This window comes from Pseudomyrmex gracilis, unplaced genomic scaffold (assembly GCF_002006095.1).
Source record: "Pseudomyrmex gracilis isolate BER0280 unplaced genomic scaffold, ASM200609v1 scaffold_5613, whole genome shotgun sequence".
Lineage (NCBI taxonomy): Eukaryota > Metazoa > Arthropoda > Insecta > Hymenoptera > Formicidae > Pseudomyrmex > Pseudomyrmex gracilis.
This window is the reverse complement of record NW_018026197.1, coordinates 1-1,579: the sequence shown is the minus strand read 5'-3', so window position 1 is coordinate 1,579 and position 1,579 is coordinate 1. Positions and strand designations below refer to the sequence as shown.

The 1,579-nt window shown below is 32.5% G+C and overlaps 1 protein-coding gene across 1 annotated transcript; it reads right to left on the bottom strand.

Moving 5' to 3' along the window:
* Nucleotides 1-97: 97 nt before the first annotated feature.
* LOC109863503 lies at nucleotides 98-1,160 on the bottom strand (the record flags this gene model as incomplete). The annotated part of the gene is made up of 2 exons (XM_020443764.1): nucleotides 779-1,160; nucleotides 98-646 (listed from the first exon to the last, which is right to left on the bottom strand). Coding segments are annotated over exons 1-2 (931 nt in total), but the record flags the coding sequence as incomplete, so codon positions are not given.
* Nucleotides 1,161-1,579: the final 419 nt, after the last annotated feature.

Here is a 1,579-nt window from a genome sequence, read left to right as displayed (position 1 = left end):
CTGTGTGGCTCCGCAAGCCGGAGAGTTTACCGCAGTGAGATACAGCCGTGTAAGATATAGAAGGAGTTGTAATCAGAGAAATAAAGGATAAAAATACAAGTTCGTGTTCTGAACTTCATCTCGACCACCCGACCTTCCTCGACATCCAACAATACTTTTTCGACATTATTCCAAAATGAAAAATTTAACTGTATGAGTTCTTGAAGAGTATAAGACTTTTTTATAGTTTCAGGAATACGTACCAAAAGAACAGAAGTACTATGCGTTTCCATAGTTGTATAACTGCATACTTTACATCGCAAAGTTGTAGTTAAATGATATTCAGTCATTCTTTTTACACTTTGTATGTTATCAATAAGCTGTACAATAAATTCGCCAGCATCGTGTTTAACAGGTTGAAGATATTTCTCACCTGTCAGTCTANGCACTTCAGTTACATTTATAAATTTATCATTGGAGATATAGCTATCCAGTAATTTTCTCACAGCATTTGTCCGTTCTAAACATAATAACGTTTTTCTAATAATAGAAAAATTTAAAAGACACTGAATAGAAGCGTTAGCATAGCATGATACATTATCTTGATTTAAAAATCCTCGTATGCACCATGAAGTGAGATCACTATCTGTATTATTACTTTGACAATCTGAAATACATTTTGATATGGTCCAAGTAAAATCATGTACTTTGCGAATACGTTTCTTTGAAATTGTAATACAAGTGAGATCAGGTCTATATTGTTTTCGTAATCTGTTATATTCTTTGATAGCAAACTCACTTGCTTTCACAGATGAAAGATCNTAATTTATAAGATGTAGTCCATTCAGCGTAGTTACTCGTGAAAGAGCAACATATATTTGTCCGCAGGTAAAAACAGAATTTCCAGCTTCCACAACGGCATGTTTTAAACTCAGTCCTTGACTTTTATGAATAGTCATTCCATAACTTAGACATATAGGGAATTGTTTTCTTATAACAAACGCTCTATCCATTACTTCAAACTTAACGCTAATTTGTTCTATCGTATGTTCAATTCCAAATGATAATTTTATTTTTAGTTTTTCTACTTCATTATCCTTCGGATTTCGTATAATTGAAGTTATTGTACCAATCGTACCATTCACAAGACCTAAGGTGACATCAATATTTCTTCTGATCATTATACACGCTCTTTCTTTTACAATAATAATTCTCGCTAATCCAGCTGTTCGAGATGAATCTTCATCGTTTTTATTTAATATTTTTTGAACTTTATTTTTTAAAAATGGTGCGCAGTCTGATACGTCATGAGCAACAAGTTTTATTTTGTCTGAAGAAATACGACTTAACATTGCCATATTTAAAACATCACACATTGCACATGTTGGAAGTAAGCAAACTGCATCTACTGGCAACGTTTCTAAATAATTACATAATTCATATACTCGCCCATCACAAGTAATGTTAGTAAATTTTATGCTTCTTGTCATTAAAGTAGTTATGTCTGAATCTGTTACTGTTCCTATGCGAATTCTCGATAATATGTCTCTATAAGAAATATCATCCTGTTGTCGCACATTAATTCGTAATTCATCATAAC